Below are 16,530 nucleotides of genomic sequence, written 5' to 3'. Positions count from 1 at the left end.
TTATGCATTCATGTCTGAATTGAGCCAAGCTGCTGGTACCCAGTGTGGTTCAGACTGAGCTCGTTTGACAGCACAAAGTAGCTGCATGTGGGTGTCTGGGAGCTCATCATTCACAATCACACAGTCAAACAGGTGTCCAAAATAGTCCAGCATCTTCTCAGACACATCCTCCATCTCTTGTAAGTCTTCTTCCTATGAGTCAAAAATATACGTTTGAAATAAATGTTTTATATGGAGAGAGGCCATGCTGTGATACAGGAGTCAGAGGAGTGATAGAAGGAGTGACAGTGATTCAGAGAAAGAGCGCGAGAAAGAGAGATATTTACATGGAGCAATACAAATACAAGGAGTGATAAAGTTAGGAAGGTAGAGAGATCCAACTATAGAGAGGGGATGAGAGAGAGAGACAGACAAACAGACAGACAATGTGATAAAGGAACAAGTGACTAAAACAATGAAAGAGATAGTGGCACTGATATTTATAGGAAGACAATGTTGAGTAATGTTTTTGGTTTGTATGCGGAGAACCTGAAAGAATGGATATCCGTAGGTCCTGCTGAATTTAATGGCAGATCACTGAATCATAGAGATAAATAGCACAGAAACAGAGCCCTCATATTTCTAGTTTCTATTTCCTGGTCATACAGAATTTGACGTTGGTCGCCTTGGGCATCAGTTTGATGATCTTATTCAATGTACCTGTGACTGTGTCCAGAAATAAGTTCAGTATTGGAATGTTGGTATCAAAATCTTTCCCTAATGGCTAAGTGCCAATAATTTGGAATGGCAACAAAAAAGGTTATTAAAATGCAAACCCACCTTGAAAGATCTGTTTACATAATAATCAGTGATGATACGGCTTTTTGCTCGTGTTTGTTGCAAGCGCCTGATGCTTGGAGGTTTGATGAATATAATGAAGGGTTTTAACTCCTTTGTTCGTGCCTCTGGAATTCTCTGTAAAGGAGAAAGTCAAAGCACTTAGCAATGTAGTCATGAATCTAAGAGGAACCTTATCTTGTTTAGCAAACTACACACCAACTTACCCAGCCCATCATCCCACTTGTGTTATACATAGAAATTCATGTTAAGTCTTTGCATTGTAAAGCACCACCACCACCTCTAACATTACACAGCACTTGTTCAATCTATATAGACACATAAAGCACAGAAATAGGCATCTAGCCTTGTGCCTGTTCTGGATTCTATCACCCAGTCATTTCCAATCCTGTTGCTGTTTTCCTACAGCCCCGTATTTATTTTCCTTTTTGACTAGTTATCCAAGTTCCTTTTGGAAGTTATGATTGAATTTGCTTCCACCTTTTGCTGGCGCTGTATTCCAATTCAAGAATTTGCTATAGAAAGAAAATCTCCTCTTATCCTGACATGTTATTTGTTATTTTCAGTGATCTTAACTTATGAGGTGCATCTCAAGTAGTCCACTTACTTTTCAACAGCACTGCTTGCATTTTTCCAACAGCTTTAACATAGTAAACTATGTTTCACAGCAGCCTGAAGAGCAGGCACCAAATCGGCAGTGGTGGAAGAGATAGGGAAAACTACTGGAGACCAAGCAAAAGAGCCATGTAGCTCTGAGGCTTTAGGAAGAGGCGACAGACATGGTGAAGTGGAGAAACTTAGGAAGAACATTCCAGAATGTGGGTTCAAGACTGAAGAAGGCTCTGAAACTGTAATGCAGCCGTAAGAAGGATGCAAATCCAATCAAAACAATGGAGAAGACATTTTGGAACACAAAGCCGTAAGAAAGAATGAGGAGCTGATCAGTGATTTCTAAAGGACATTGGACTAGCTCTCAAGGAAAAAAATGTGCAGGGCTATAACGATAGAGCGGGGAATGGCAGGAGGATATTGGACAGAGAACAGCTAATAAATTATATGGTATCCTCAGTATTTGAGGGTTTATTAATCAGGGCATGGAGTACAAAAGAAGGAATTTGTTTGAACTTATACAAAGCACTAGTTCAGCCTTAGCTGGAGTATTATATCTGCTTCTGGACACCATGCTTTAAGAAGGATGATCGGCTTTGGAGAGAATGAAAAGGGCAAAGAATGTAGAGATTTTAATGGGAGCCAGATAGGATCTCTCGAGTCCTGCCAGAGTTAAGTTGTAGATGACCTTTTGTGAAACTGCACAGAAGTGGTCCAAGATATTGGTGAAGTCTTGGAATGGTAAAGTGGGATGTTGTCATCAATAGAATGCAAGTTGGCAAATGCTTTGGGAGGAACAAAGGAATGAGATAGTGCAGGTACATCTGAGGTGACCATGCAGTGTGTCAAGAAAATCCATTCAATCTTGTTGAAAAGAGATACATGTTGGCAAAGATTTTTGTTTTGTTCTCATCAGACAAATCCAAGAATGCCAAATATCAAACAGTTACAACAATTTGTACCTGAGAGAAAGGTTGCCAATTAGTTGGCCGGACAACTCAATTGTAGAATGGTATGAGTGAGGCCAGATATGTTGGATAGTAAGGGAAGATTAAGTGGGTGAGGCAGCTGTATAAATGATCTCAATTTTATAGATGTAAATAATCCATCACCATCCCATGTTTGAGATTAGAGGCAAAACTGAAAAGGCAACGTAAAATAGAGAACCATGAGAAGCATTTTGGTGCTGAGGAAAGGAGCTTGGGGTTGTCCTCATCCACCAGAGCACCAGAGGAAGAGGAGAAAGAGGCAAATAATAGTCAAAAGCATCCAGCAGATTTTGCACTGAACCATCATGTCAGTCGAATGCAACAAAAACAAAAATTGCTGGGAAAACTCAGCAGGTCTGGCAGCATCATGGAGCGAAAGCAGCATTAGCGTCTCAGGTCCAGTGACCGTTCGTCAGAACTGTTTTTGTTTCTGATTTTCAGTTTGTGCAGTTGTTTCTTTGATTTTTCTCCATTTCAGGCGTTGTCTGATTTACATGTTGATCCTCGGATTTAGGACTGTAAACGTGGAAATTAAAGTAGGGGAAGAGTGAATGTGGAGCAACTTCGAGGAGATAGGAGTGGAACTGATAGGATTGTTGAGCAGGATAGTGATGACTATGGACCTGTGATAGGTGGGAAGGAAAGTCTGGAACAAGTTGAATGAGAGGGAGTAGATTTATTCCTGAGTGAAGCAGATTCAGACAAGCAGAGGTTGAGTGAGGACAGGATTCCAGAGAACATGGAAGAGCTCAGTGGAGGGAACTTGGGTAGAGCTTGACCGCAGAGCGGATGAGGAGCTGACTAAGTGAGAAAAGGAGAAGAGCATTTCAGTGCCAAGAAGGTTTGGAGTGTGACAGATGATAAATTTGAAGGAGGGTGGCAGATAGTCCTCACATATGGTGTCAGGAGATCATTAGTATCATGGCTAGCAAGTTGGCTGCAAAAAGTAGGAAATAAAGATCAGGGTTAGGATGAGTAGGAACAGAGCTGAGACTGTTCTTGTTCACCATTTCCATCAACAATTTGGAATCAGGAATCAGAAGCACAATTGCTAAACTTGTAAACAATACTAAGCATTGGACAACAGTTCATAAAAATGTAGGAACAAAAATGTACTGCAATATAACATACGGAGACACGAAGAAAATGCAGAGTGAACACATTATTGGCAAATGAATTCAAAATTAAAGAAACAAAAGACTCATATTTCTATGGCATGATTCACAAGATAAGGATGGCTGAAGTAGCAAAAGAACCAATAAAGTACGCTGAAAAGTGATGGTAGGAAGCATTACGAGGTTATAATCCTTTGGAGTATGGGAGCATAACATTAAAAATAGCAGTAACAATAAATGACAAAAGCACTGGCATTCAATTTTTGAGGGATAACATTGAAAAATAGATAAAATGGTTAACTTGGAGCAGTGTGAATGTTTTTGGTGTCTGTGCTATAAAAAGGATTCTGAGACAATGGACAAGGTATTAAAAAGAGTTACTGAAATGAAACCAGCGCTGTGAGGTGATAACTATGAGGAAAGTTTGGACCTTTTCTTTTATGAAAATAAGATTGAAGGGTGACTTGAAAGAGGTCTGCAGCTTTATGAAAGGATTAGATACAGCAGCTATAGAAAAGAGATTTTCACTTCCCAACCAGATTCCATGCAGGGTAATGAGAGAAAAAAACATTTTCACAAAGCAATTTGTTAAACTATGGCATGCACTGCCCAGAAATGCGATGTAAGCAGATTCAATTGAGGTATTTAAAAGGGCATTGGATTTTGTTTTTTGAAAAGTATTGGTGCATAGGAATATGGAGAAAAGGCAGGAAATGGGCACTAGATAATGTAACAGGTGAAAGCCCAAGGGGCTGAATAGCCTCCTTCTGCACTGTAATAATTCTATGATTTATTAGGGATCATTAATATAAGACAGTCTCCAATAAATCTAATAGGAAGTCAGGAGAGTAACGAATGTAGAATTTGCTACCACAGAGAGTAATTGAGGCAAGTAGCATAGATTTATTTAATATTGAAAAGCAGGTGAGAGAGAAAGGAATGAAACAACATATTCATAGAGTCAAAAACCTTATTGCACAGAAGTAGGGCATTTGGCTCATTATGCTTGTAATGACTCTTTGAAAAATTAATTGTGCTTAGTCTCCCACCCCCATCTTTTGTCCATAACCTTGGAAATTCATCATCCTCAAATGTTTGTTCAACCTCCCCTTAAAAGTTATTTTTATAATCAGCTCCTATCACCTGTTCCAGAAGAGTCCCAGATCTTGACAACACTGAGTGAGGTTGGAGTTAGATAGTGAGGAATGGGAGGAGGTCCATGTGGAGAATAAAGTTGGGCCAAATGACTTGTTTTTGTGCTGTGAACACAATACAGTATTATATGATGGTAAGCTTTTCAATGTAGGTGCCAACTAAAGGGTAAGGTGATAGATTGAAGTGAGACCCAGTGTTAGAAAATAAAGCCACCCCTCCAAGTGAAGGAAGGATGTGTGGAATGTGAATTTGGCAGTAATTATAGCCATTCCATTAAACTGTGCTGTGAAGTATCCATGGTTTCCAATATAGTGCTTCACAGAGTGGGCTTCTATTGCCAAGGTTTGACCTTAACAATATTAATTGATCAAGATGACCATTGCAGAACAGTCCAGCTTTTCTTTACCCTTCAATATGTACAAGAACACTTACCTGTGGCTCCAGGTCAATGACACAAATTAACCCCAAGTCCAGAATCAAGCGCACAGCCTCTCTGCTCGTGCCATATAGATGCCCTTTGTATTGTCCATACTCCAGGAACCTGAAGTGAGAAGAAGACCCTTCACAAACAGAATTATATTAGTTTCAACTTTCATTCGTATGTCACAGTCGATGTCTATCTGGCAGAATGGAGGAGATCAGAGGCTCTTCTCTTTCATAACATCTTGGGTGCACAGTTTCTTGAATTACATCCTGTCTTCACTCTTTATTGTCCGAAAGGAACTATTGAACCCCATCAGTATACTACATGAACTGTTATGTCAAAACTCTCCCCATTGATACATTAAATCTCCCATTGAATCTCGACATTTAATACCTTATCTTTCCAACAGAAGCCTGTAACTCTGGTATATTAACCCCATGAATTCAAATTAGGAAATTGGCCTCTCCCTGTTCCTTTCAGCCCCTTAAGCCTGTTCTGGCATTTAATATAATTCTCCCTCCATTTGTCTATGTTAGTTCCATAATTGCTAAATATCTTTGGCCATCAAAAATCTATCCATCTTAGATTTTAAGTTGAAAATTGAGTTGGTACGTACTGCTTCTTAGGGACTGTATTCCATGTTTCAACCACTGTATGTTTCATGACTTTATTCCTGATCTTAAAGTTATGTCCCTTTGTCCTAGACACTTTCACCATCAGAAATTGTTTGTCCTTATCTAATCAATAGATTCCTTTCAAAATTCTAAAAACCTGAGACAACTTAGGGACATGTAATCTCTCCTCATTGTCTAATCCTTGGAACCTTGATAATATTTGGGTGAATCTATCTAGTCTTCTTTTACAGATAATACATCCTTTCCAAGTTGTGATCCCAAGAACCATGCAGTTTTCCAGATGTAAACAAGTCAGGACTTTGTAGCTGCAGCTAAACTTCCTTCTCTTTATATTCAAGCCCTCTAGCTACAAAACTGGATGGAAGGGTGAACTGTGAAGAGGATACAGAGATGCTTCAGTGTGATTTGAACAAGTTGAGTGGGCAGGCAAATGTGTGACAGATGAAGTATAATGTGAATTAGTGTGAGGTTATCCAATTTGGTTGCAAAGCCAGGAAGGCAGATTGTTACATGAATGGTGATAGATTGGGAAAAGGCGAGGTGCAATGATACCCGTACACCAGTTATTGAAAGTAAGCATGCAGTCACAGCACATGGTGAAGAAGACAAATGGTATGTTGGTCTTCACAATGAGATGATTTGAGTACAAGAGCAGGGATATCTTGCTGTAATTGTACAGGGCCTTGGTGAGCCCACACCTGGAATATTGTACATAGTTTTGGTCTCCTTATCTGAGGAAGGATCTTCTGGCTACAGAGGCCATGCAACAAAGGTTTACCAGACTGATTCCTGGGATGACAGACTGAGGTATGCAGAGAGACTGGATTGGTTAGGACTATATTCATTGGAGTTTATAAGAATGAAGAGGACCTCATAGAAACCCATCACATTCCAACAGGACGAGGCAGGGATGTTCCCAATGACTAAGGAGTCCAGAACCGGGGAGTCACATTTTAAGATACAGGGTAGGCTATTTAGGACTGAGATGAGGAGAAATTTCTTCACCCAGAGAGTGGTGAGGCTGTGGAATTCTCTGTCACAGAAAATATTTCATGCCAAAACATTGAATATTTTCAAAAAGGAGATAGGTATCTTTATTATGGTCAATCAGATGTGATCATATTGAATGGTGGGGTTAAGTTCAAAGGACTGAATGGTCTATTCCTGCTTTACTTTCTATGTTTCTAGGTAAATAGGCTAAAATTTCATAAACCTTCTTGATTTCTTTTTGTACTAAATCACTACATTTAATCATCTGAGCATTCGAACCCTTAATACTTCCTTGAACTTGCACATTTACACCATTTAAAAAATACCTCAGCCCCTTTATTTTTTGATCCACTTGTGGTAACTTCTCATATACTTGCATCAAAATTCATCTGCCACACCGCTGTCCATTAATTTAATCTATTTATTTATAATTTATGCTCGTTTCTACATTGTTTAATATGCTACTAATCTTTGCATGGTCAGTTAATCTAGATTTACATGGATATATTTTTTTAAAATTTTAAATCACTCATGGATGTAGTGAATACTTGAGATCCCAAAATAGGCCCTGTTGGAACACTTCCAGTTATATTTGAGTGCATATCCATTACATCTCTTTTCTGTCCTAAATGTCTAACTATTCATCTAGCCAAGTTAATAATTTGTCTTCAATTTTGTACACTGTAGTTCAATCAAATTTGTTTGTTATGACCAGCCCTTTTACAAATCCATGTTGACTCTCTGTAATAAACTCAAAATTCTCTCTAAATCCTCTGTCACTGTGTCATTAATTATAGATTCAAACAAGTTTCCCGCAACAGATGTTAGACTAAAAGGTCTGTAATTTCCTAACTTTGCTTCCTCATATTTCTTAAATAACAAGCTACCTTTATAATTTTATAATAGAGAAGCGATTGTTCCTGCATTAAGCAAACTTTAGAGATATGACCAAAGCATTTGCAATTTCCTCAGAAACCTCATTTAAACCCTCAGGTGAAAAGCATTCGATCCAGAAATTTGTCATGGTGCTCCCCATGTGGTGAAACTGCAGAATTATCTAGTCCTTGGCAGACTACTGTTCAGACCCATGCGCTGCTGTAACATATGCATCCTGACACAATGTTACCCATAACAGCTGGAATCTTGGTAGTAGTTGCCTTACTGTACTAGCCCTCCTTTTAAAATCTGAGGCTGCTTATTGGTGGTAGGGAGTTGGGTAGGGTGCGGTTTGAAACTCATCCTTCTGTGACTGAGTCAAACCATTTCCCTCCCACTCCTATCAGCCTAACTGAAGAGTGATCACTGCATCCACTTCATCTGCTTTCCCCCCACTCCCAAATTTATGTTTAGATGCAGTTTCTGCTGCTCTGTTATTCATATCAACTTCCAGACAGGTGGATGAGCTGAGACTCCCATTGTTATTGATGCTCTGTGACCACTAGACTGCATGAGAACACACCCTGAAGGCGATGTTGCTCCATTTGCAACAGACAGCTTAGAAAGAGTTTCCAGTAGTAGTGTCATTGCAATGGATTTCATATTATTCCAGTGCCTTGTTACCCAATGGGACTGTTGTTTCAGCTAACATAGTCCCCATCAACCATTAGCCATTTTTTATTTCAACCCAGTGGGTCCTCACCTGTGACTCAATGCCATGGCTTCAAATGTTTCTTTGGAAACAAAGTAGTACTCCCGTCCATCTTCCTCATAGCTGTTTGGTGGCCGAGTGGTATCTGCAAGGGCAAGAGGGAGGAGAACCAGGCTGAATCAAAGCAGGGTTGAAGTTATACACATTGAACGTGGTTTAGTAAATGCAGAATGTACCATGAGGAATCTAGCTTAGACACACATCCTCCGGCTTCCACTCAAACTCATCCTTCATCTGAACCTGGAGTACTGTGGACCATTTTGTTCTCCTTATCTAAAGCAGGATATATATTTGCCTTTGAAAATAATTGCCTCAGTTAATTCCTGGTATGAGAGGAGTGTCTTTTGAGAAGATATAGAGCAGAATGGGCTAATATTCTCTGGAATGTAGAAGAATGGGAAGTGATCTCATTGAAAAATGTCAAACTTTGAAATGGTATTAGGGGGTCAACGCTGAGAGACTGTTTCTATCTGACTGGAATGTTGAGAATAGGGATCATTGTCTCAGGTTGGCCATTTCGAACTGAGATGAGAAGACATTTCTTCATCCAGAAGGTCATGAGTCTTTAGCCTTCTCTACCCTCAATCCTGTAGATTGAATGAATATATTCCAACCTGAGATTGTTCAGCTTTTGGGAACTAAGAATCAAGGGGAGGGTAGGGAAATGAATCAATGTAGATGATCAGCCATGATCTTACAAATACCTGAGCAACTGGACGAGCTGACTGACCAATCACCCACTCGATAAGACAATAGACAAAATCTGAGGTAATCAACAAGCCTGGATCAGAGACAGGAGTCATTTAGAAATGTCTATAGAATCACAGGAGACTAGGAATCCTGATGGCTGTGTTAAATGGCTGGCAGGAAGACAGCAAATTAGCTAATACATATTAAAAAGTGAGTAACGAATTAAGACATTTAGACCATAAGACCATAAGACATAGGAGTGGAAGTAAGGCCATTCGGCCCATCGAGTCCACTCCGCCATTCAATCATGGCTGATGGGCATTTAAACTCCATTTACCAGCATTCTTCCCGTAGCCCTTAATTCCTTGTGACATCAAGAATTTATCAAACTCTGCCTTGAAGACATTTAGTGTCCTGGTGTCCACTGCACTCTGCGGCAATGAATTCCACAGGCCCACCACTCTCTGGCTGAAGAAATGTCTCCGCATTTCTGTTCTGAATTGACCCCCTCTAATTCTAAGGCTGTGTCCACGGGTCCTAGTCTCCTCACCTCATGGAAACAATTTCCTAGTGTCCACCCTTTCCTAGCCCTGTATTATCTTGTAAGTTTCTATTAAATCTCCCCTTAATCTTCTAAACTCCAATGAATACAATCCCAGGATCCTCAGCCGTTCCTTGTATGTTAAACCTACCATTCCAGGGATCATCCGTGTGAATCTCCGCTGGACACGTTCCAGTGCCAGTATGTCCTTCCTGAGGTGTGGGGACCAAAACTGGACACAGTACTCCAAATGGGACCTAACCAGAGCTTTATAAAGTCTCAGTAGCACAACGGTGCTTTTATATTCCAACCCTCTTGAGATAAATGACAACATTGCATTCGCTTTTTTAATCACGGACTTAACCTGCATGTTTACCTTTAGGGAATCCTCGACTAGCACTCCCAGATCCCTTTGTACTTTGGCTTTATGAATTTTCTCACCGTTTAGAAAGTAGTCGATGCTTTTATTCTTTTTTCCAAAGTGCAAGATCTCGCATTTGCTCACGTTGAATTCCATCAGCCATTTCCTGGACCACTCTCCCAAACTGTCTAGATCCTTCTGCAGCCTCCCCACTTCCTCAGTACTACCTGCCTGTCCACCTAACTTCGTATCATCGGCAAACTTCGCTAGAATGCTCCCAGTCCCTTCATCCAGATCATTAATATATAAAGTGAACAGCTGTGGCCCCAACACTGAACCCTGCGGGACTCCACTTGTCATCTAACAGCACATTTAGCTTTAAATGTGCCTGTTAGAGACTCTTGTGGTGCAGATGTGGTGATCCTACCTCTCAGCTATGAGGCCCAGCTCCAGAAGTGTGTCTTGAGTAGGTTGCCATGATGTGGAGGAGCCAGTGTTGGACAAAGTTAATAATCACACAACACCAGGTTATAGTCCAACAGATTTATTTGGAAGTACTAGATTTCAGAGCACTGCTCCTTCATCAGCTACCTGATATATTAAATACAGAGGCAGCAACTTGTGAAAGGACTAAAATTAGTCCAATGGAGATCACACAGACCCCAGTTGGATGAATGAGTCATGGGACTGCAGGGCCAAGAGGGTGAAACCGGGGTAAAGAGGTATCAGTATCGGAGAGGCGGAGCAGCTTGCTGCTGTTAACTAATAGGAAGGGCCCTGGGCACCTTTTGTCCTAATTGACCAGACACCTTGTGTTCACAGTGGACTAGCCACTCCTGATCTACCGCACCCAGCAGAATCCAGGTCACCTAAGTGAATTCCTTGCGCCTATCTTTCTGAAAACAGAGTCTCAAGAGCCTGCACAACAGACGGTGGTCTGTCTCTCCCTTTAAAGGATCTCATGGTTTGCTGCCAATCAGGTAGTTGTGTGCAAACTCATTGATGCTGTGGGTGATGCTACACAGATATCTAGACTTACGTGGTACAGGACTTTGGAAGAGATGTGGATCCGACTCAATCAACCTTCTCCTCAGTTCATTCACTCCCACTCCTGAGGGACCTAATGTGTCAGGAAAACAAGAAAACCAAATTTGCCTCTGGTATCGATGTGCCCAATTATCACAAGACATTTCCCATTTAGAAAGTGTTCAAATTCCAACTTGTCATCATAACGTTAGTGGTGGGGTGTGGGTCACCAAAGCTCTGAAAAACAACTGTCTCCCCTGTTGTCCTGCTCAATGGGACTACCCTGACTTGTTTCAACTCTGTCCTATTGAATTGTAGCCATAGCAACTCTTGCATTGGAGTAAGGTTTCATATTGTACATTGTCAGCAGCATCACTCCATCACTTCTCTCCAGCACATCACTGCCTCTCCACTGTTTGTGAGTCACAATCTCCTCCACTTAAATATCAGGAAGCAAAAAATTGTCATCAGACCCCACTTCTGCTTCAGGAAGTGCACCCCGGCTATTGCCTCAGGCTGAATCAGACTGTTCACTACCTCAACATCACAGTCAATTTGGAGCTGAGCCCGTGATCCCATAACATCTCCATTAGAATGACCACTGACCTCACTGTAACGTTGCTCATCTCCACACCTGCCTCAGTCCCATAACTACTGAAACCCTCATCCATTTCTTTGTCTTCTCCAGATTTGATTATTGCAACTCTCCTGGCACGTTTCCTGTTCTTTGTTTCCTGTGGGATTTCAGCTCACCTAAAACTCTGCTGCCTGTGTCCTGTCTGACATTATATATCATCGACCATATGTTTTTGTCCTGAGAGTCTGCGATTGTGGGACAGTATTGTCCCCTGTGGGACAGGGGTCTACCCCTAGTGCCCTGCTGGAGAACTACACCACACACACACACACACGCTGTGCAGTGTCAGGGTGTCACCTGGTGTCAGTGAGGAAATAGCTCCCCTTCAGCCACATGAGGTTGTGGACCATCCACCTGAGATGGTTTAATCTGCTTCTAAACTAGATGATTAGTTACTCACCCACCAGGACAATCAGCCTGTGTCGGTCAGTGGGGCTGCGTTGGTATCTCATAACCTCCTCATATGGTGACACTGTGCTGGTATAACAACTGCTCGGACAGCGAGTGGAGCTCCGTAACTGACTGCTCTTCGATTTCCTGCGGCACAGTCGCATGCTCCTTCTGAATCCGGCTGTAAGGGAGGGACAACAGTGTTAATGGGCAGGGATGAGTCAAACTGAAAGTTATGAAAGATACCAAAGAAATGCAAGTTCAGTCTATTTGTCTTTATTGATAACTGCAGGTCATGGGTGAGTTCCAAACATATATTTCCCCCCACTGCCTTTCCCCCTTCACACATCCTGGCAAAGAATTGGCAACTAGCTTCATTTCCCCAAACAGTTTGGCAGATCAAAATCACGATGGATCCAGGCAAAGCAGATGGGGAGAAATTGTTCCAGCTTGTAAAAGGAGGGCACAGATTTCAAGTGTTTTGCAGAAGAAGCAAATGCAAGACGAGAGAAAACCTTTCTTAAACAGCGAATAGTTGGAGTCTGGAATGCACTACCCACAAGTGTGATGGAGACAGGTTGAATTGAGATATTCAAGAGGGCATAAGATGATTACTCTGGTGCAGCCGCACTTGGAGTATTGCATGCAGTTCTGGTCATTGCATTATAGGAAGGATGTGGAAGCTTTGGAAAGAGGTCAGAGGAGATTTACTAGGATGTTGCCTGGTATGGAGGGAGTGTCTTATCAGAAAAGACTGAGGTACTTGAGGCAGTTTTCATTAGAGGGAAGAAGGTTGAGAGGTGACTTAATTGACACATATAAGATAATTAGAGGGTTAGATAGGTTGGACAGTGAGACCCTTTTTCCTCGGATGGCGATGGCAAGCACAAGGGGACATGGCTTTAAATTGAGAGGTGATAGATATAGGACAGATGTCAGATAGTCAGAGTAGTAGGGGCATGGAACACACTGCCCTCAACAGTAGCAGACTCCCAACTTTAAGGGCATTTAAATTGTCATTGGATAGGCATATGGACGAGAATGGAATAGTTTATGTTTGATGGGCTTCAGATTGGTTTCATAGGTCGGCGCAACATCGAGGGCTGAAGAGCCTATACTGCGCTGGAATGTTCGATGTTCTACAATTATTTAAATAGAAACAATGTTGAAGGTTATGGAAAAAAGGCAGGAGATGAGCAATGAGTCAAAATGATCAGCGAGCTGGAGCAGACATGACAGGCTGAATGGCCTCCATCTGCACCATAACATTTCTGTGATTCTGAGAGACGGGACTTTTGGAGGAGATTAAAAAATGATCTCATTTCACTGACCAATATATTAGAGGGACTAAATTCCATCTTTCCATGACAGTATTTGGGTGAGAGGGAGGAGAGTTTGTGGAATTTTCCTAACAGTATTTGGCTACTGATGTTGAAAAAGTACATTTTGGTGCCAGAATGAAGTGTTAGTGGTCAGGGTGAATATTTGATCCATCTGCCAAGGAGAGCAATAGAAAGGCAGAACTGAGGGACAGGAGGCAGAATGGGAAACACACATAAAGCAGCTGCAGAGAAGAGTGAGCAAGTTATAACTCACGAATGTACAGTCCTTGGTTATATCCATTGAATTCAGCATCTTCTGTACACCAGGGAGATATCACCAGTAAAGAGAGCACAGAACAAGGCAGATGTTAAATCACATCTTAATTCTCACACATTAGATCACAAATTATGTACACTAGAACCTAAATTATAGCAGTTAGATCTTGGTAACTCAGCCAGTACTGGTGTTACCAGGAATAACGAGCTATAAGTTTTTGGATGAGTTGCTCCTATGTAGGGAGGCTGTGGAGAAGGTAGCACTGACAGGGAATACTTGCGGACACAGAGATGGGCTCACGTGTGTATATTCAACGCAAGGAGTATCAGAAATAAGGTGGCTGAACCTAATGTGTGATTGGTACTTGGGACTACGATGTTGTGGCTATCACAGAAACGTGGATAGAAGAGGGACAGGAATGGTTGTTGGAGGTTCCTGGTTACAGATGTTTCAGTAAGATTAGGGAGGGTGGTAAAAAAGGAGGGGGTGTGGCGTTGCTAATTAGAAATGGTATAATGACTGCAGAAAGGCAGTTCGAGGGGGATCTGCCCATGGGCTGATGTCAGAAATAGAAAAGGTGCAGTCACCTTGTTGGGTGTTTACTATAGGCCCCCCAATAGCAGCAGTGATGTGGAGAAACAGATTGGGAAACAGATTTTGGAAAGGTGCAGAAACCACAGGGTAGTAGTCATGGGCGATTTCAACTTCCCAAATATTGATTGGAAGCTCTTTAGGTCAAGTAGATTGGACGGGGCGGTGTTTGTGCAGTGTGTCCAGGAAGCTTTTCTAACTCAGTATATAGATTGTCCGACCAGAGGGGAGGCCATATTGGATTTGGTACTCGGTAATGAACCGGGACAAGTGATGGGCTTGTTAGTGGGTGAGCATTTTGATGATGGTGACCACAATTCTGTGATTTTCACCTTGGTTATGGAGAGAGATAGGTGCGTGCAACAGGGTAGGTTTTACAATTGGGGGAAGGGTGAATACAATGCTGCAAGACAGGATCTGAGGAGCACAAGTTGGGAGCATAGGCTGTCAGGGAAGGATGTCATTGAAATGTGGAACGTCTTCAAGGAACAGATACGACGTGTCCTTGATATGTTTGTACCTGTCAGGCAGGAAAGAGATGGTCGTGTGAGGAAACCTTGGTTGACGAGGAAGGTTGAATGCCTAGTAATGAGGAAGAAGGAGGCTTACATCAGGTTGAGGAAACAATGTTCAGACAGAGCGTTGGAGGGATACAGGATAGCCAGGAGGGAGCTGAAGAAAGGGATTAGGAGAGCTAAGAGAGGGCATGAAAAATCTTTGGTGGGATCAAGGATAACCCCAAGGCCTTTTATGCGTATGTGAGAAACATGAGAATGACGAGAACGAGGGTAGGTCCGATCAAGGACAGTAGTGGGAGACTGTGTATTGAGTCGGAAGAGATAGGAGAGGTCTTGAATGAGTACTTCTCTGAAGTATTTACAAATGAGAGGGACCGTATTGTTGAAAAGGAGAATATGAAACGGACTGGTAAGCTAGAGGAGATACTTGTAGGAAGGAAGATGTGTTGGGCATTTTGAAAAACTTGAGGATAGACAAGTCCTCCGGGCCTGACGGGATATATCCTAGGATTATGTGGGAAGCAAGAGAGGAAATTGCAGAGCCGTTGGCAATGATCTTTTCGTCTTCACTGTCAACGGGGGTGGTACCAGGGGACTGGAGCGTGGTGAATGTTGTGCCCCTGTTCAAAAAAAGGAATAGGGATAACTCCGGGAATTGAGGAGGTAACCAAGCATGTGGATGAGGGTAGAGCAGTGGATGTAGTGTACTTGGATTTTAGTAAGGCATTTGATAAGGTTCCCCATGGTAGGCTTAGGCGGAAAGTCAGGAGGCATGAGATAGTGGGAAATTTGGCCAGTTGGATAGAGAACTGGCTAACCGGTCGAAGTCAGAGAGTGGTGGTAGATGGTAAATATTCAGCCTGGAGCCTAGTTACAAGTGGAGTTCCGCAGGGATCAGTTCTGGGTCCTCTGCTGTTTGTAATTTTTATTAATGACTTGGAAGAGGGAGTCGAAGGGTGGGTCAGTAAATTTGCAGACGATATGAAGATTGGTGGAGTTGTGCTTAGTGAGGAGGGCTGTTGTCGGCTGCAAAGGGACTTAGATATGATGCAGAGCTGGGCTGAGGAGTGGCAGATGGAATTCAACCCTTTCAAGTGTGAGCTTGTCCATTTTGGAAGGACAAATAAGAATGCGGAATACAGGGTTAACGGTAGGGTTCTTAGTAAGGTGGAGGAGCAGAGGGATCTTGGGGTCTATGTTCATAGCTCTTTGAAAGTTGCCACACAGGTGGATAGAGCTTGTAAGAAGGCCTATGATATATTAGCGTTCATTAGCAGAGGGATTGAATTCAAGAGTCATGAGGTGATGTTGCAGCTGTACCAGACCTTGGTAAGGCCACATTTGGAGTACTGTGTGCAGTTCTGGTCGTCTCACTTTAGGAAAGATGTGGAAGCTTTGGAGAGGGTGCAGAGGAGATTTACCAGGATGTTGCCTGAAATGGAGAATAGGTCTTATGGGGATAGGTTGAGAGTGCTAGGCTTTTCTCATTGGAACAGCGAAGGATGAGGGGTGACTTGATAGAGGTTTATAAGATGATGAGGGGAATAGATAGAGTAGACAGTCAGAGACTTTTTCCCCGGGTACAACAGAGTGTTACAAGGGGACATAAATTTAAGGTGAAGGGTGGAAGGTATAGGGAGGATGTCAGGGGTGGGTTCTTTACCCAGAGAGTGGTGGGGGCCTGGAATGCGCTGCTTGTAGGAGTGGCAGAGTCAGAATCATTGGTGACCTTTAAGTGGCAATTGGATAGGTATATGGATGGATGCTTAAGCTAG

General features: G+C 42.2%; 1 protein-coding gene across 1 annotated transcript in view; it reads right to left on the bottom strand.

The window, feature by feature from the left end:
- mpp4b (MAGUK p55 scaffold protein 4b) overlaps nt 1-16,530 on the bottom strand; it is a 46,645-nt gene continuing 30,115 nt past the window's right edge. The window contains exons 14-20 of the mRNA XM_060828151.1: nt 13,644-13,685; nt 12,058-12,228; nt 11,034-11,114; nt 8,394-8,487; nt 5,138-5,246; nt 820-954; nt 1-192 (exon numbers count right to left, since the gene is read on the bottom strand). Coding sequence (XP_060684134.1) covers nt 1-192; nt 820-954; nt 5,138-5,246; nt 8,394-8,487; nt 11,034-11,114; nt 12,058-12,228; nt 13,644-13,685 — 824 coding nt within the window. The remainder of the gene's footprint in view (nt 193-819; nt 955-5,137; nt 5,247-8,393; nt 8,488-11,033; nt 11,115-12,057; nt 12,229-13,643; nt 13,686-16,530) is intronic.

The sequence above is a fragment of the Hemiscyllium ocellatum genome, chromosome 7, assembly GCF_020745735.1.
Source record: "Hemiscyllium ocellatum isolate sHemOce1 chromosome 7, sHemOce1.pat.X.cur, whole genome shotgun sequence".
Taxonomy (NCBI): Eukaryota; Metazoa; Chordata; class Chondrichthyes; order Orectolobiformes; family Hemiscylliidae; genus Hemiscyllium; species Hemiscyllium ocellatum.
Note: the sequence above shows the minus strand (reverse complement) of the source record. Positions and strands in the feature narration are given on the sequence as shown.